A 17,580-nucleotide genomic window follows, 5' to 3' on the forward strand; every position below is an offset into this window, starting at 1 on the left:
CTGTCTGCGCTACACTGACTCACGCAACACTGACAACAACACTCACTCACTTACAGTCACCTCGTGTGCTGACTCGGCGCACTCCCCCCCCACACCACCACCACCGCCTCGCCCCACACCACATGGCCCTCAATCCCGTCCCCATCCTCTGCCCTCCCCACCACAGACACCAGCACCATCCCCCCAAAAAAGGCACCGGAAAGAAGCTGTTTTGTGCTCCATTTCCGATTGTCTCCAACGCGGGGCAGAACAAACTCAACAAACACAGCATCGCCAACACTGCACATCCTGACGAAGTGGTGACGAAAACTGGACCTCAGAATCTTATAGGGAGAAAGCACACACGTACAGATACACCTCTCTCTCTCTCTCTCTCTCTCTCTCTCTCTCTCTCTCTCTCTCTCTGATGTACCCGTATTCAGAAACATTCTTTACTCTCAACACGACTATTTGCATTCCAAGGCCACACAGATGACTATAAAACCGGGTTCTCAAAAACTCTCTCTCTCTCTCTCTCTCTCTCTCTCCTGTTAATAATAGGAAGATTTTGTTCATCTATTGCTAGTATTGAAAAAACAAAGGCAAATTACATCCTTAGAAACCTAAAACTTCAACTAGAGCCTTTTGAAAGAAGTGAAAGCGCAGCGAGGTTAGGTTTGAAAATAGGGGCTCTCTTTCATCAATAACCCCCCCCCTCTCTCTCTCTCTCTCTCTCTCTCTCTCTCTCTCTCTCTCTCTCTCTCTCTCACACACACACACACACACACACACACACACACACACACACACACACACACACACACACACCACCTCCAGCTCGGACCAACAGGAGTACTACAACAGTCTGTTTACTCTAAAGTGGCTCCTGGGTCTCGGTTTGAATAGTGTCCCAGGGAATGCGTGGTTGTCAGATCTCGAGGAAAACCGTGAGCTGTTCTTGTAATAAGTGCGTCGATCAACAGAAAACAAGTATTAATCACATCAAATCAATGACGTTATCAATAAGCTACTCTGTGTTTTAAATCCAGGAGCCATTTTACAGTAGACAGACTACACACACCGCCTTGCTTGCTTCAGCCGTGTACCTCGCCGCGCCACACCCTGCTGAGGCATCCAAGGCAAGGGCACACTAACCCTCGCCTCTCACCAAACTTCCCCAGTGCGTGAGTCAGGTCGGTGTGCTCTGATGTGGGTGGCTTGGCTGTCTGGCTGATGAAAACGAGGAGAGGGATTACCCACTTAGAGTTACGCGGCTGGCTCGCTGCTCTCTCTCTCTCTCTCTCTCTCTCTCTCTCTCTCTCTCTCTGATATACACTGTTGCGCTTTCCCAAGACTCCCTGGATGCAAGATAGTGATGATTATTGTACTTTTTTATGGTAAATTTAGGTGTTAACGTGTCACTAACCCACTGAAGGAATGCTGGGTAAATGTTGCAACGTATATTTAACTTCTTCAGTACTGGGACACATTTATACCGTGAGTTTTGGGTGTGATTAGACGATTTCGTTTACATTAGGAAGGGTCCATGGAGGTCAGATTAATGGCCTGAGTCTTCACTATTTTAATCCGCACAAGTTTCTGAAGCTGTATAAAATCACTAAATCGTAACCAGAATGAATATAGAAACGCGTCATGGTACTCAGGGGATTAAGAAGTAACGTAAATAGTAAGTAGAAAGGAAGAGTGGAGTAAGAATGGGAGGAGGAGGAGATGAAGGAGGAACACTCGGCCACGGCACGGGGACACACTAGCGTAAACGAATGGTAAAGTGTTAAAAGTAAACTCTCACGTCAACTCAGACACTGCAAGGATAAACCCACGCAAGCCTTGACGACGCCGCAAAGACAAAAGGTACAGGTAAACACTGACGGGATTGCAACGAAAATAAAACCACGTAAACCTTGAGAATACTGCAGCTAAAAGAACCCACTCCCAACAACACACACACACACACACACACACACACACACACACATGAACCCCGACAATGTTAAAAGCGAAAAAAAAAAATGCAAGTTCTAAAAAGATTATGAACTAACCACTCACTCACTCACTCACTCTCTCCCTCATTCACTCCCTCACTCCTTTCACTCCTCGCGCTGTCAATGGCGTCTTTCAAACTGAACTCCACGCTTGCATCAGTTCCGTGCGGGGCGAGGCTGACGAGAAGACACAGGAGGCCATGACTTCAGACTTATGTGGGCCATGTGGCTGGTGTCTGACAATGCACTCACAGCCTCCTTCCCTCAGTGCAGACACCCGCCTTGCGAACACTGGGGATGCACTTTTTAAAACAAAACATTCAGCCTACTTCTCGGAATGTGGCGCTTAGTAATATGATACTTGGGCCGAGAACAACACCCAAGGAGGAGCCCACAGGAGTCCCACCCCGTCCCGCCCCGCCCTGCCCCGTCATTTAGAACATTCCCGGTCAGTGTATACAACCCCCACGACCTTTCAGATTAAAAAATATAATACAGGAAAATAAGACAAGCTGTAAGACGGGAAGACCTATACGTGGCAGTACTTGGCCATCTACTTCATTCCCTGTTTGTGCATATGACTCACGTGACCTTTCAGAATTTAAAAAAAAAAACATAATACAGGAAAATAAGGCAAGCTGCAAGACGCCAAGAAGCACTCAGGCCTTTACGTGGCAGTCCTCGGCCTTGTGTGTGCACCATGTCTGTCTAGTTTTGCGTACCGTGCAGAGGTTCCTAGACAAAAAGGCGTAGAGACAGGGTAGGTAGTAGGAGTTAACCACTTCAATACTGGGACACATTTTTACCTTGATTTTTGTCTATGGAGTCTGTCTATGGAGGTGTCAGAATATTAATGGCCACAGTCTATACTATTTCAATTCCCCACATACGTTTCTGAAGCTGAATAAAATCGCCATAGTCACCAGAATGAATATGGAAAGGCGGCACGGTACTGAAGAGGTTAAACGATACTCTCAATCATTCATCCCTTTCTATGGTACACTCTGGAACTCCCTGCCTGCTTCGACCTATGATTTGAACTCATTAAAGAGTAAGGTTTCAAGACATTTACCCGTCTTTTTTATACCATATGAGCTTTTCACGGGAATTTCTGGGCTAAAGGGGATACTTTCTGGGGTACCTCCTATCTCAAAGCCCACCCGCTAGGAAACCGTTGCCCCGAGTGAGGAAGCCCAACCTACACTCGGACCGTGGACAGGATTCGAACCCGTGCGCTTGGAGACCCCTCGGAACTCAAAGCACGCATGGTTCCACTGTATCACGGCGGCCTATTCGGGGACTGGCTTCACAGTGGAACTTTTTGTTAACCATCATTTTTATCCTTGGCCAGTTTTCCCTTCTTACATGAAAATAAACAAATAAATAAAGGCATGTAGTCATCTTCCCATTCGTCTTCAAAAAAGTACATAACCGAACAATTCCAAGAAGCAAATGCTGACGAAAATAAGTCTCGCCTGTACTCTTTACTTTGCTTCATCAATTAAACAGCGTCAATACATGATCTGTAAAGCTTTATCATTTCAGGCAAACACATCCTAACTTGAAACAACAGAATCTAACCCCCTGCAGCATTATCAGAACGTTTCAATTTCCGTTACTCTTACCAAACACTGCGGGAAGTTATGAGTTCCAATGGCATGTCTTACTTCCGGTGATAACACTATCTTGCCTGTCTCTGCAACACACGCGGGAAAACAAATACAAGCGCCCATGAAAACCCAGAATTATCATCATTACGGCATTTGAAAGGGAAAAAAAAAAGCTAGCTCGGATTACAAAACCCTCAAAATACAACTTTTATCTCACCTTAAAAGAAAAAAAAAATAAACAAAAATTAGGAAACGAAAAAAAAAACTAAATAAAAAACAAACAAAATAAAAGAAACGAATGGAAAATCGAAAAATAACAAGCATAGATCAAATACATAAATAAATAAATACTTGGGATCCCTGAGCTCTTGAGGACCAGACAGCAATCTTGGCAGTGCGTGACAGTCTTATGGGCAACAAGCGCCGACGTGACAGAAGCGTGACAACAAGAAACATTGCGATACACTTGTCCGATTCCTCGCAGCGCCTATAAGCGTAGGGGAGAGAGAGAGAGAGAGAGAGAGAGAGAGAGAGAGAGAGAGAGAGAGAGAGAGAGAGAGAGAGAGAGAGAGAGAGAGAGAGAGAGAGAAGATGCGTAATAGGCTCGTGGCATTCTCCAGACGGCTTGAAGGGAGGTAGGGAGGAGAGAGGAGAGGAAGGCCTGTGACACATTTTATGGAGGAGGAGGAGGAGGAGGAGGAGGAGGAGGAGGAGGAGGAGGAGGAGGAGGAGGAGGAGGAGGAGGAGGAGGAGAAGAAGAAGAAGAAGAAGAAGAAGAAGAAGAAGAAGAAGAAGAAGAAGAAGAAGAAGAAGAAGAAGAAGAAGAAGAAGAAGAAGAAGAAGAAGAAGAAGGAGAAGAAGGAGGAGGAGGAGGAGGAGGAGGAGGAGGAGGAGGAGGAGGAGGAGGAGGAGGAGGAAGTAATTATTGGCTAAGCATGACGCACGTGGTTGTATTCTGAGTAAAGACTGTGGCAGGTTCAGAAGAGTGTGTGTGTGTGTGTGTGTGTGTGTGTGTGTGTGTGTGTGTGTGTGTGTGTGTGTGTGTGTGTGTGTGTGTGAGAAATTGCCGGACGTGCGGTGGTGGTGGCGCCCTTCATTCACCCCGCCACACATTCCTGCCCCTCACACAGTTTCCTAACACTTTCTGAGTCCCTGTTTGGCTGACCGGCGCCGCGCACACCAGGGAGTACGTGACACCTTGCACTTCCCGCGGCTGTCATCTTGCACGCCCCTCACCACCACTACCACCAGTACCTTCTGATAATCTAAGAATACATGATAAGAAAGAATGTACGAAGTGTAGAAGAAAAAGAGGAAGTCAGTGGAGGAACTTTAAGGATAGAGAAGAATAAAAAGGGCAATAGGAAGACAAGAAACATCAGGAAAGCATCAATACAAAGGTCAAGCTTCCCTACTGATCTACAAATGACCTGACTTGACCTCACCTTCATTCTCACCTTACAGCAGAGAGAGAGAGAGAGAGAGAGAGAGAGAGAGAGAGAGAGAGAGAGAGAGAGAGAGAGAGAGAGAGAGAGAGAGAGAGAGAGAGAGAGAGAGAGAGAGTGTGTGTGTGTGTGTGTGTGTGTGTGTGTGTGTGTGTGTGTGTGTGTGTGTGTGTGTGTGTGTGTGTGTGTGTGTGTGTGTGTGTGTGTGTGTGTGTGTGTGTGTTCATGCTGTAAACACCCACCACCACCACCACCACCACCACCAGTACCTTCACTCAGTTTAATGCACTCTACTTGCACCTCACAGCACCTCCACCACTCTCAAGAGGCTCTAGTTAAAGTTAGACGTGTTTTAAAAAGGTGTTTTTTTTTTTTTTTTTTATGCTGCATACACTACCACAACCACCACCACCACCACCACCACCATCAGTACCTCCACTCACCTCACCACATTACCACTCTCAAAAAAGCTCTAATTGAAGTTACACATGTTTTAAAAAGGTGACTTGGTATTCAAGAGACGAATGAACTAGATATCTACATTATTAGCAAGAGAAACCATCTAGAGAACCCAGCTAGTCATCTGTGTGGCCTTTGAATATTGTCGTTGTGAGAGAGCAGTGTGTTTCAGAATACTACTAGCTTTGTGTTCATGACGCAGCACTGTAACAAGTCCATGCGGCACTTCTTCATTACCTGCTGGCGTGTTTGTGGCTGAACTATGCGCTGAATGATGTCCTGCTCTGCTACCACACACACACACACACACACACATCTTCACAGAATATAACAAATTAACTTTAACAAATAACAGTATATTAAGAGCTTAACTTAATCAAATAAAAGTATAATTAGATAAGAACAATTAAGTAAGAACACACACACACACACACACACACACACACACACACACACACACACACACACACACACACACACACTTCCCTTCCCTTCCCTAACTACAGTGCTGGCTAAAGAGACCACACAGCATATTTGGCTAACTCTCTCTCTCGGACCTGCTCGGGGACTGGCATCTAAGTGAGCCTTATTGATTATTCATTTCCATTACCCTTGGCCAGATTATCCCTCTTACTTAAAAAAAAGCATTATAACAGACACAACTCCTGAGGCTAAGCAAGGTAAGGACACAGAGAAGCACCAGTGGCAGGACTCATCACTGGAGGCTTTGTGCTGCTCAGGGGAAGGGTGAATGGTGCCTCAACTCAAGGTATGGTAGGTGTTGGCAAAGAACTTGTGGCTCAGTGGTAAAGACCTCAGATGGTAAAATAAATGTATAGGTGTCTGGATCCTGTCCTCACACTTCCCTTAACACACACACACAAAAATAAATAAATAAATAAAAATAAAAAATTTTAAATAATAATAATAATAATAATAATAATGATGATAATAATAATAATAATAATAATAATAATAATAATAATAATAATAATAATAATAATAATAATAAATAGTAGTAATAATAATAATAATAATAATAATAATAATAATAATAATAATAATAATAATAATAATAATAATAATAATAATAATAATAATAATAATAATAATAATAATAATAATAATAATAATAATAATAATAATAATAATAATAATACTGAGGAAATAAGTTAATAAATAGATAGATGAATAGATAAATGAAACTAAATAAATATAGCAAATAATAAAGTAATAATAATTATACTGATACTGATACTACTACTACTACTACTACTACTACTACTAATAATAATAATAATAATAATAATAATAATATAATAATAATAATAATAATAATAATAATAATAATAATAATAATAATAATAATAATAATAATAATAATAACGACAAAAATAATAATAATAACAAAAATATCAACACCAACAACAATAACAACAATAACAATAAATAAAAAGACATATACATAAATGAACAAATAATAGAAAAATCAGACAAAAACCCAGTCACTATAAGGACCACATCCAGAAACAGTTCAGTGCCAAACCTCCACCAATTCAAAAGGCTCCTTCTGTTTCAGTGACACAAGTTTTCAAGGGTGCTTTATACAGTAGAACCATGTGATCACTGGGGTCCGAGGGGTCTCCAAGCACACGGGTTCGAATCTTGTCCACAGTCCGAGTGTAGGTTTGGCTTCCTCACTCAGGGCAACGGTTTCCTAGTGGGTGGGCTTTGAGATACGAGGTACCCCAAAAGAGTATCCCCTTTGGTCCATAAATTCTCGTAAAAAGCCTACATGGTATAAATAAAAAGGTTACTACCCAATTCACAGGAGAAACACCCTCAGAAACCCAGCTTGTCATCTCTGTGGCCTTAGAAAACAGTCGTGGTGAGAGAGCGGAGAGTTTCAGAATAGTGGCCTAACAACACACGAAGCAAGAGACAGATCCTGCAGGGAGAGCAACACCACTGTAGCCACGGAAAAGGAAAACAACCGAGGCAAGAATGACTGGAAAGAGTGAAGCGTCGACTTTAGAATAAGACAAAACTGATGGTCAGATAAAGACAAACATATCTAGCCTTTCTTTTTCTTTTCTTTTTAAGGGTATTTGTGTGAAACAAGAATGATTATAAAAGAAAATGAAGTGTATATTTATAAGATTGCTAGAATAAAGAGGAGAAAAACTGTCCCTCTCTTTTTCTTTGTTTTGTGAGGACCTTTTTATGAAACAAGGGCTGATGGAATACAGAGAAAAAATATCCCACTTCTTTTTTTTTATATTGTGAAGACCTTTTATGAAACAAGGCTGATGAAATAAAGAAAAAATACCCCACTTCTCTTTTTCTATTTCTGTGACGACCTTTTTATGAAACAAGGCTGATGGAATAAAGACAAAAAATAGCCCATCTCTTTTTTCTTTTATTTTTCTGAAATAAGACTGATAAGAAAAAGAATATAAGACCTTTCTATTTTTTTCTTCTCCTTTCTCTCAACCATTATATGAAACAAGATTGATAAAACAAAGAAGAAAAAAATAGCACTTCCTTTTTTTCCTCTCCTTTTCTGCAAACCTTACATGAAATGAGACTGATTAAATAAAGCAAAGAACATAGCCCTACTTTTCTTTTTTATCTTTCTTTTTTGGGGAAATATTTCTTTATGAAGCAAGACTGATGAAATAAGATAAAGAAAAACACACTTTTTTTTCCCATTTCAACATCAACACAAGATACAACACAATAGACCCTCAGCCTACTTCACTGACTAACAATCCCCTAAATCCACACCTTGTAAGACTGATAATAACCCTTCACTTTCCAGTTCCCTACAAGCAGCTAGGAAATAGTCCTAAACTAACCTAGCCACACTTTTTTTTTTTTTTTTTATACCATGTGGACTTTTCACAGGAATTTATGGGCTAAAGAGGATACTTTTTCAGGGTACCTCCTATCTCAAACCCCACCCACTAGGAAACCGTTGCCCCAAGTGAGGAAGCCCAACCTACACTCAGACCGTGGACAGGATTCGAACCCATGAGCATGGACACCCCTCAGACCACAAAGCACGCATGGTTCCACTGTACCACGGCGGCCCCCTTTGTAAGACAGGTAACCCTTCACTTCCCAATTCCCTACAAGAAGCTTTGACACTTTGGGAGAGCATTGCACCCCTAACCTAACCTAACCTAACCTCACACCTTGTAAGACAGATAATAACCCTTTACTTCCCAATACCCTACAAGCGGCTAAATTTTTGGAAGTGCATCAGACCTAACCTAATGTACCCTAACCCCCACACCTTGTAACTTCAGATAAAAACTCTTTACTTCCCAATTCCCTACAGGCAGCTTTGAAACTTTGGTAGAGCATTGCAGTACTAACCTAACCTAACCCACACCTTTGTAAGACAGGTAACCCTTCACTTCCTAATTCCCTACAGGCAACTAGGAAATTTTTGGGAGTGCATTAGTCCTAACCTAACATAACATAATCTTGTAAGTCCAGATAATAACCCTTACAGGCAGCTAAGAAACTTTGAAAGAGCATTGCAGTCCTAACCTAACCTAATGTAACCTAAACTTTACCTTGTAAGACATAAACCTTCACTTCCCAATTTCCTACAAGTGACTAGGAAACTTTGGGAGAGCATCGCAGCCGTGACGCAGCACACCAGTACAAGGCAGACACAAACAGAATAACAGTGAGGAGTCTGGGATCAGGTAATCACATCTCATACAAGGGAGACCAGCACAGAGAAAATAAAGTTGAGTTGAGGGAGGGGTGGTTCAAATCAAGGAAATTAATTGCCTTAAGGGTTCCTGTGACGTGAATGAAGAGAATAAGGCTGATATCAGTGGGTTATTGATGCAAATGACCTGACCTGACCTGACCTAACCAAGACAATAAGGCTGATATTAGTGTGTAAATGATGTACATGAACAACCTAAGCTATTCTAACCTAATTGTAGACTAACCTATCACCAGTTACAATGCACCTGAACAGCCTTTCGTTCACCACACACACAAACACAATGGTACTGGTCCCCACATTCAAGATTTCACACAAATGCCTTCCTCTATGCAGCAACATGCCATCCAATCGCAACTCTAAACTCACACTGTCAGACTTAATGCGTAATATATCCCTGTGTGTATGTATTAACCTTTTGTCTTTGCTTTAGGAACTGATACCTCTATTTTTCTATTTGTTGTTGGCCAGTACTTCTCTTTCATTAACACAATGTATACTAAGCAAGCCTCACTGAGAGGTTTACATGTGTAGGGTGCCATAGTTAAGTGAATAACAGTCATTACATCCAGTCTGTCTTTTCCGTTTCTCCAGAAAGAGGGGATGATACCATGTGTGAGTGAGCCTCCTCCAGCTGTTTCTGTCTCTCGATTCTTCCTCTGAGCCTCCTATGCTTTTCAGCTCCACTGTAATCCCATCCCTCTATCTCACTCTGTCTTCCTTTCAATCTCCTTTTCTGTACCCATTTTCTTCAAGCTCTTTTAATCTGTCCCTGGTCTTCTCTTCTTACTACATGACTAATTTATCTCATTTATCTTATCACTTACACAAAGTCCTCCACTCTTATTCTCTTTCATAACTTCCTGTCATATTCAATAAAGCATTGAAAGAAAACAAAACTGCATCTTGCCCCCCACAACTCAGTCGCTAAAGCTGATTCATATCATTCATGTGTTTTGTGGACATGTGATTCAGGACTTTCAATGATAGAATGGTCCTGTCAAGCCCCGATGAAGCCAATACAGTATAACCCGTCAATCTCATGTCTTACATCACTGCTCACTTTATTACTGTATTGGCCATTATCTCCGAGCCCAAACATGCCTGATGGGATAATTCTGATAAAACTCGTCAAAAGTAAATAGAGTAGTACAATGGACCCAAAAACTGTTTAATGGCCTGACGATTGTCATGGCCCCAACATCTGAGGTGCCGTCCTGCTCTCCTGGTCAGGGGTTCAATCCCCATCTCCAGCCTCTCATGGCTAAAGATTTATCTTGCCTTCAGGTCAATTTCTCAAGTGTTTCTATGCAGTGGCCACCAAGGGAGTTTTGGAAGGCCATTTCATAGTTTTTGAAATGTCATGATACTTTCTAAATAGGAGACAATGTAATCGATACTGTGAGGTGACAACTGTAAAGTGGTAAGTACTCCATTAGCAAATCAAATCATATAGAGGAGAACTACTTACCTAAAACTGGAATCAGACTTGTGGTATAAATGTCTAGGAACAAAAATTTCTGTACGAGACTTCTGGAAAGAATGCAAGCATACCATAGAATAGCACAACAATCTGCAGGACACAAATGTACGTACCACCACAGATGCTGCTGCTCACTTCTGATGATGATACAGTCTGAAAGCAAAGAGAAAACTTCTTACAAAAATGTTTAGCAGGCAGTACTGTGGTGTCAGCAAGGCCTGCACAGCATAGCCAGCACTGCACCACCACACTCAGCTCAAGCCATGACTCAAGAACACAAGCCAACTTGGCCATTCATAAGCCAATCCTCCATTAAAACCTGATTAATATCTTTCTTTCCTTTTTATTTACTGAATGACCAAACTTAGAGAAGGGAATAAGGAGAAGGGAAGGAATGTAGTTATCAAGTTAACAAAAGAGAGCAGTACCACACCAGGCAGCAGCACACCAACAAGAATAGCAAACACTTGATTCAGAATCACACCAATATTTTGTGACTCCCATTTGACAAATAGTCACAAGTAAGAATTATTCATAAGTACTGAAATCTCTTGACAAATAAAGGTAAGTACAAATAAATAAGTGATCTCTCCATCTCTCCCAAAGATGATAGTTGGTGTCCTATACCACACCACATGCCATCTTTGCATTCTTTCTTGGTCCTCTAGGTCTGTATCACCACCTTCATGAAATAATTATCCGAGTCATTTTCTCAACTTTTTTAGAAATTGAAAAGCATTTCTCATTTTCTTAACATTAATATCAATGATACCAATATTCACACTGAATCTTACACCACTCATACCCAACAACTACTTTAGGCAAATATATGAATAGGTGGGCACCACATCAGGAAGAACATTACTAATGTAGGCAAAACATTTTACTTGAGTGCTGCATAACTCAGCTTTGCTCCCCAAGTGGTGGTTAGGATTCACATGTATGTACATCACTGATTTGCTTCCTAGACATGACTGAGTTTGTGGCACTGAGCTTGGCCAGGGTTTAAGTGTAGCAGAAAGAAGCACTCAGGAGCACACAAAGGTATCTAAATGATGGCATGGTCTTCTGTGGGGGCTCTTGGGGAATGTTTTGTCCCCCCATGGTGTTTGCAGGTGTTATAAATTTCACAAGTTGCAAAGGTATCTCTGAGGCTTGTGTGTGGTGCAGAAATCCTTGGCATCCAACACCTGGTGGGTGTCATGTGGGAGGCTGTGGTGTTGAATGACAGCTGGTCTGAGAACTGCTGGCTTTCACTCTAGGATATTAAGCTGTCCTTCCCCAACCAGCCAATGAGCTCTGTTACTATATTAAGTACAGCATACACTTATATTACTGAATCTTGCTGTAGTCACTTTCATTACTATATATTTTCTATATTCTGAGGTGACTGGCTCTGCTCTATAGAATATTTATCAAGGCCACCCCTTTTGTGAGTCCTTCAGTACCAGTTGTTGTTCAACATACGCATCCAGGAATCACACATTACAAATCACTCTACTTCTGCGAGACGTCTCCATGTTTACACAGGTCAGTTATTATTAACTGAAGGCAGCTCACCAGCAGGCCACCTCCATAATCTCACCAATGCCCTTGAGTCTTTTGACATCACCTTGAAATACCTCAACTCTTACTTCTATCAAATACTTCATTCCTCACACATAAAGCATTCAGTCTTTCTCTACAAAGAATAGGAGAGATATGAAGTGTGTGCTCCAAGACAAAAGTGCAATACTTAAAGATAGTATAAGTAGTAATAGGTAAATACTTTGGAAAAAAAAAGTGCTTTACAAGAGATGGATTAAATCATTAGAGTATTAGAAGCAAAAAGAGGTTGTTAGCTGCATTTGGATGCATCAAAGATAAAATACAAAAAAACATGCAAAGCTACTTTAAGTAGCAAACAAAATTATTTCAACAGGATCATATTCACAAGCACCAGAAAATGAGCAAGTCTGTTAGGGCTACACTGAGGCAGAAAGATGCTGTGTTCACTGACCCATGTCAGGGATATGCTTGATAATAACATCCAAAGCCATGAAAGTACATCTCCATGAGGATATGACGACACACATGATTAGCATGAATGTGGTGTTTGAAATACAGAAGGCAAAAGAATACTGGAGATTTTACACGGACTGGGCCTTGAGGTTCATAATGTGTACCAGCATGAATCCAGAGTGAAGGAAGACAGGTGGCATTACTAATGATGCAAGTCGGTTTCTTACAAAGAAGTGATCATAAAAGATTGTTTAAAAAATTTTATAAGAGGTTTGGAATTAGCACAAACAACAACATTAGTGCATAAGAAGTTATTAAAGGATGACAGGGCAAGGGGAAAGCACGCACACACACACACACATACATACATACTACATACATACCAAGAAAGATGATGTGGAAACACCAAAGATGTTTTCAAGGAAGAATTCACTAAGAAGAGTAAGAATAAAGACAGCAGAGGTGATGGCTTACATGAACGCTGTAAAGTCTAAAAAAAAAAATTATTACTCAAAGCCATGACAGCTAGACACAGCTTCAGTGGTGAAACTAATGTACCTGAGGCTGCCAGGAGAAAAGAGGACTGTACGAGGCAATGAAGATTGTTGGAAGGAAACAATAATTTGCAATTAAAGAAACAGTGAAGTGAAGAAAACAGTACATCTTGTTGAGGAAAGCACAAGAATTTGTATAAAAATAACTAAATAACCCAGATAATGAACAAGAAATCATTACAAAAGTTATATACATCTCAAACAGCAATAAAGAAGTACTGGATGACATGAATGACAATGAGAAAATTATAACAGACAGCAATTGAATATGGGAATGCCCAAAGAAAACATTGCAGAACGATGACAATCAAATCAAAATAGAAAAGTTTTAGCCTAGGCTCTGCAGCCTCAGTCCACAGTCCAGGGCTCTTCTCCAACACAAGGCTGCAAGGTAAGGAAAGCACTTGATCACCTCCACAGTAAATGACGAGACAGCAAATGCCTCCACCTTTGTAACATTAAGAATGATAGATGTTACTGTATATGTGACATTGTTGTTTCTCTATAATCAGAAGACAAATGTAGTAGTTTCCTATGTGCATGAAAACATGTGCAATATACTGAAGAATCAGTTCTTAACACTATGTAAAGCTTCAAGTCGTTGTGTACTTGTTTTGTGGTGTAGGGTTCCCTACACTTCCACCTCCAGGCGTCACTCACAACTTAGACGCTGCCATATAAACACGAGCATGGAATTGACTGACAGGGCTGGTTCTAAGCCTATTTGAACAATCTTATTAAATTAGCCTCCACTCTTTATGCCATGCCCAACTATAATTGCCTTACTTTGTATTAAGAAAAATAAATCATACTGTCCTTCAAAATTTTAGTATATCAAGCATTAATTATTTTTTTCTTATTAAAAGTGAGCATACTACACAAAATATGAACATAACAATTTTTTTCTTTTGTAGAGTAAAGGCCCCACCATCAGTTTTCTAGATGAGCCCTGCAATTCCTAGCATCAACGCTGGTGACTGAGGTAAACATCTTAATTTTGAAGTAGAAACTAAATGTCATAGTGTCATAGTGCATGTATTGTTTATAACCAGTGTAATATTCCAAAAGTGTTTTATACAAGTGTATAATGTTATTTTATATGAAATCAAGACCCAGAACTTGTCTCTGGTTCTTACGATCATGCCTACTCATCAATAAATGTCAGAGAAAGAATTGCCTTTCCTCACCTTTACAATGATGGTTGTGATCAGTAAAACAAATTACCAGCAAGTCATTAGAGACCTGCTGGTGTGGCTACGACAGACTTCATATGCACAAATATACATAACATGGCTCTGAATATTTAGTAAGGAAGTATGATTGGCAAGTATATATTACGGCTTCATTTCAACATCAGTTACAAGAACATTTAGTAATTAGAATAAAAATATGCACCACATTCCAGTATTACAACTTAAAGTGTGTCACCATAACTAAACATGACTAGTACAAAGTTAATAGACATTAGATTCATGAAAAAAAAAAAAAAAAATGCATACACATCAATAAAGTTAATCACCACCAAATCACTTTCACATCCATCATGGCAAATTTGAGTTATTTTGGTGAATATCCAGACTCCACTCTTCAACTCATCTACAAAGGCTTGAAATTATAAGACTACAATATGAAAGTGATTGAAGAACTCTAGCAGCACAACTGATGGCAGCAGACACAAGTGATGCAATATTTAAGAGTTGAACACCTCCAAGGCCAAATCCCAGAAGAGGAAAGCTGGTCCTGTGTTTGATGACATGAATGAGGTTCTAAACAGTGATATAGTCCTTTGTGTGTTGGTTTGATGGACATAGAGTTGGCAATTCAATGGTACAATGTTCAACACCTCCATAATGATTTTATCAACAGGAAAAGTCAAAACTATCCAACTTAATTCCCTTTTCTCATCAAACTTCATCTCACTTTAAAATACCTTCATCCAGCCAGTTTCACCCTTCTTTCAATCTAGTAGAACCAACAGCTCATTCCTCTTCACTCCCTCACTGCTGCACTTACTCTCCTGACCAGCTGCACACGTGCCGAGCCTCAGTCACACAAACACACGCATCCAACTTCACCTTGCTGCTCATATCTCACACTCTTATCTCTCATGTCACCAAACGCATGACTCATTCACTCTATAGTCTTATTCCCACAACCTACTTCATCTTCTTTCCAAGTTCACAATGTTTCTCTCATCACCAGCTGAACATTTCCTGCACACTGCCACTGTTGCAAGCCTTCACAGTAACACAGCACATCTAAACTCAGCATTTTATAACAAAATTACACTGGTCTTATGCTGTAAAAGTCTTAATTTTCTAGAAAGTTTCCTTTTATACTTCACTGTTATATATGTCATCACCACAATAACTTTTAATACAAGTTTTTAAAATTTTGCAATGAGTTGAAGTTGTCTGTGATGGTCAGGTATGATGAAAAATTGTGACTAACATAAAAATCAAGTATGCCATGTTACATAACAGAATAGTATAATTTTTTTTTTCTAGCAAAACAAAATGAGTATAAGTCCATAAATCTACTAGACACTAAGTTACTGTGGTGGGTTGAGTGGTTCAAGAGTAAAAGTTGACAAGATAGATTGGAACACACACAGTCTGACCACTTCTATAAAGCCTGCACCTCACAGCCACTTTCCCCTCACATTCACTAAAATATTTCCCCTCCACCATTGCACCACCACAACCACTTTCACTACCAAAGTCACTTTTGCCATTAAATCATCTTTGCTATTATTTTCTGTGTCCTCCATAAAACTTCTTTTTTCTTATTTCAACACTCTCTCCACAATTCAATAAAATAAAGGTTGTGGTGTTTCTATTTCTCAATATCCCTCATCTCCTTCAATCACACACCTTTTGAGCCAATCATTACCAGAAATAGTGTGAGTCCCTTCAATGGATAATTTAATTCCAGGTATGACAGATAAAAAGATTTCTAAGTAATGAAAAGCTGGGACATAAGGACACAGCAAGATACCTTTCTCATTTTCCCACTATTCACAACCAGATGAGCACTACTGGTTGAGCAAAACCAGCCCACACCACTTCCTTCCCTTGTTGAGACTTTCCCCTGGTCCTCACCTTGAAGTTTTGTCATTTATCACCTGGTTCTGAGTTGTCTCTGTCACTGCACACCCACTTAGTAACAAGTTGTGCTGCAGCTTCTCAGGTCTTTGAGTTACAAAACACAGCACTCACTGGCAGATAGATGACTCAACAAACAAATCAATATTAAGGATCTCTTCAGTACACCACGTCTTCCTCAGCCTACCCTTCCCTCCACTACCATCACCACAACACCAACCCCTGGCCACATAACCCATTCTTCTCAAGTCACATCAGGCCACGGGAGGATAACACCAAACACACTTACACAAAGCTGAACCACATTAGAATCACCACCAAACACAAGTCAGTAACCCCAATCACAGAACCCACAACCCTAACACCACCACAACCATCACCATCACACTGAAAAATCCCAATCTGAGGACCCTACACTGGAACCCCTACCCTGCAAGCAGTATTTCCCCCTTGAACCGGCAGCTCCCCAGGCCCCACCCCCGCAGCCCCCGCCACTCACCCTGTAAAGGTCAAAAAACATCTCAGCCGTCAACTGGCAGGCAGGGGACGACTGACCCCCACCGTGACCTGATGACCCCCGACGCGAGGTCAGGGTTGGAGGTCGTGTGGAGGGGTGAATGTAAGTTAGTGAGTGGGGTAGATACTCACCTAGAGGCCGTGGAGGTGCAGGAGGCCACGAGGGGGAAGAGTCAGGCCGCGTCCTCCAACACAACCAAAACAGACGCAGATAATGTCTTCCCCGTGTCTCATTCCCTGCCTGCGGGCCTTGTTTTTCCCATTATATTTGCCTTCGCACACTCACACCTCACTTTTCTAGCTTTTTTGTCTCACTTTCTCCTCTATTTCTATGTGATGTATGTGTTATTACTTCCCAATTGTCTCATTCCCGTATTTTCCTACTCCCGTTCTCTACTTGTGTGTGTTTGCTTGTGTTTTTCTTTTCTTTTTTTATTATTTACCAGTATGCTGGGTCTTAAAACTCTAATATCATTATTTTTTATGTAATGTCTGTGTATCTCTACTTAGGTCTACATTATTTTCCGAGTGTCCCGTTTCAATACCTATCTACCGTCTTCTTTTCCCTTTATGTTGACTCTAAACACTGCGTCCTCATCAGTATTGTATCTATTGTTATTGTAGTGTTGTATTCACACAAGTATGTTTTGTGCTAATACTTTCTTCGATGTCTCGTTC

General features: G+C 40.8%; 1 protein-coding gene and 1 long non-coding RNA gene across 3 annotated transcripts in view; one reads left to right on the forward strand and one right to left on the reverse strand.

The window, feature by feature from the left end:
- Positions 1-17,011, reverse strand: part of LOC123511139 (SHC-transforming protein 1-like) — an 83,240-nt gene extending 66,229 nt beyond the window's left edge. The window contains exons 1-2 of one of the 2 annotated variants that reach the window (XM_045266761.1): positions 16,886-17,011; positions 10,841-10,880 (exon numbers count right to left, since the gene is read on the reverse strand). In XM_045266761.1, the coding sequence (XP_045122696.1) occupies positions 10,841-10,880; positions 16,886-16,906 (61 nt within the window). In that variant the 5' untranslated portion in view covers positions 16,907-17,011. Of the gene's footprint in view, positions 1-10,840; positions 10,881-15,212; positions 15,234-16,885 lie in introns of those variants that run through there. The other variant, XM_045266765.1, reaches the window with a different exon arrangement.
- Positions 8,729-10,898, forward strand: LOC123511140. The gene is made up of 2 exons (XR_006676687.1): positions 8,729-8,856; positions 8,907-10,898. It is a non-coding gene; the product is annotated as an uncharacterized LOC123511140 (long non-coding RNA).
- Positions 17,012-17,580: the final 569 nt, after the last annotated feature.

The sequence above is a fragment of the Portunus trituberculatus genome, chromosome 31 (genome assembly GCF_017591435.1).
Source record: "Portunus trituberculatus isolate SZX2019 chromosome 31, ASM1759143v1, whole genome shotgun sequence".
Lineage (NCBI taxonomy): Eukaryota > Metazoa > Arthropoda > Malacostraca > Decapoda > Portunidae > Portunus > Portunus trituberculatus.